General features: G+C 37.8%; 1 protein-coding gene across 2 annotated transcripts in view; it reads left to right on the forward strand.

The window, feature by feature from the left end:
* Positions 1 to 507: 507 nt before the first annotated feature.
* The window catches only part of SARC_07834, a 7,277-nt gene continuing 6,396 nt past the window's right edge, over positions 508 to 1,388 (forward strand). Inside the window, exons 1-2 of one of the 2 annotated variants that reach the window (XM_014298204.1) lie at positions 508 to 705; positions 957 to 1,097. In XM_014298204.1, coding sequence (XP_014153679.1) covers positions 1,000 to 1,097 — 98 coding nt within the window. In that variant the 5' untranslated portion in view covers positions 508 to 705; positions 957 to 999. Of the gene's footprint in view, positions 1,098 to 1,388 lie in introns of both variants that reach the window. The other variant, XM_014298205.1, reaches the window with a different exon arrangement.

The raw sequence follows: 1,388 nt of genomic DNA on the forward strand, positions 1-1,388 counted from the left end.
GCCTCTGGTAGTCAGCCAGTCAGTCTCAGACTCACAGTCTCACAGGCTCTCTGCCTCTGGTTTAAGCTTTCTCACAGGAAGCTAAAAATATTTCTGACGGGAGCTCTAAGCCCTGGATGATCCAATGAACTGGTGAGCTAGATTAAAATATAATACACGGTTTGCGACATGTATTAAAACATGTTTGCAATTCGTAGAGGCCCCTATTTGGGTGAGGGACCACTGTGGGACTTCCCAACTGAAACAACAAGCTTTCTCTATAAATAAAACATCAAATATTTTATTTATTGTGAATACATAAAGTTTTCCGTTTAATATTTCGAAATTCGAATCGCCCATCGAAAATCTGTGCTTTTTCTATAAAAAACCCTCTGATTGGGATTATATATATTTATTTCGAAAAAAGGAATCTGAGACTTTCGATGATTCAACGATGTCTACTGGTCATCAACAAAATGGAGTAAATAAAGCATCAGTCGTACACGGATATGCACCAACTGTGTTACAACTGTGTATGTGTAACGTGGTTCAGACGAATCTGTTCAATCATTGACTCGTTGTAGTTTGTATTGTACACATCGCGATGACATCATGCATCATCATGTGATCCGCTGTGTACTTTAGAGAGAGTCTGAGTGTCGTCTTGTGTTAGAAGGTTGTATAAAGAAGCGGATCGGCTGCTCATGCACTGACAGATTCAACTAAGTATGTCTACTGTGTAGACCGTTCGTAATGAGACTCATTGCCACGCTCCCTATATTCCGAAGCTCTCCGATAAGTGTTTGTGTTACCAAACAGCAGATATACTCAAGCGTACAACGACCGCCTCTTAATACGTTACGAAGTGCTCAATTGTATAGGCAATACCTGACATATACAGAATCGAAAGCGTACATAGCCTTGCAATCAAAGCAATTTAAGGGATTGAATCGAATTATTTCTGCTACTTGCTCTAGTAGGTCACATTCAAGTCCCAGACAAAAACTCAGACCAAAAAAAATGAGTGGGTTTAAAGCGGACGATATCGAAGACCTGGGGTTCGACCGTAAAGAGATGTATTCGGAGAATCTCAGTGGCGGTGTCGCACTTTATCACAGGTAATTGTCCTGTAATAAAGGGCGGCGATGTCGTCTGTACAGACAGCCTATAGTGTGGATTTCACCGGCATTATGTATGTGTATAATGAAATAGACTAGAGCCGTAGTCGGATAGTAAAGCTGAAAAATAGAACAGTTCAATTCTTATTCACACATGTATATATATATAAATATATATATATATATATATAAATACAATATATATATATGTATATATATATATATTTATATGTATATATATATATATATATATATATATATTATTGTGTGTGTGTGTGTGTGTGTGTGTGT

The sequence above is a fragment of the Sphaeroforma arctica genome (genome assembly GCF_001186125.1).
Source record: "Sphaeroforma arctica JP610 unplaced genomic scaffold supercont1.650, whole genome shotgun sequence".
Classification (NCBI taxonomy): Eukaryota; class Ichthyosporea; order Ichthyophonida; genus Sphaeroforma; species Sphaeroforma arctica.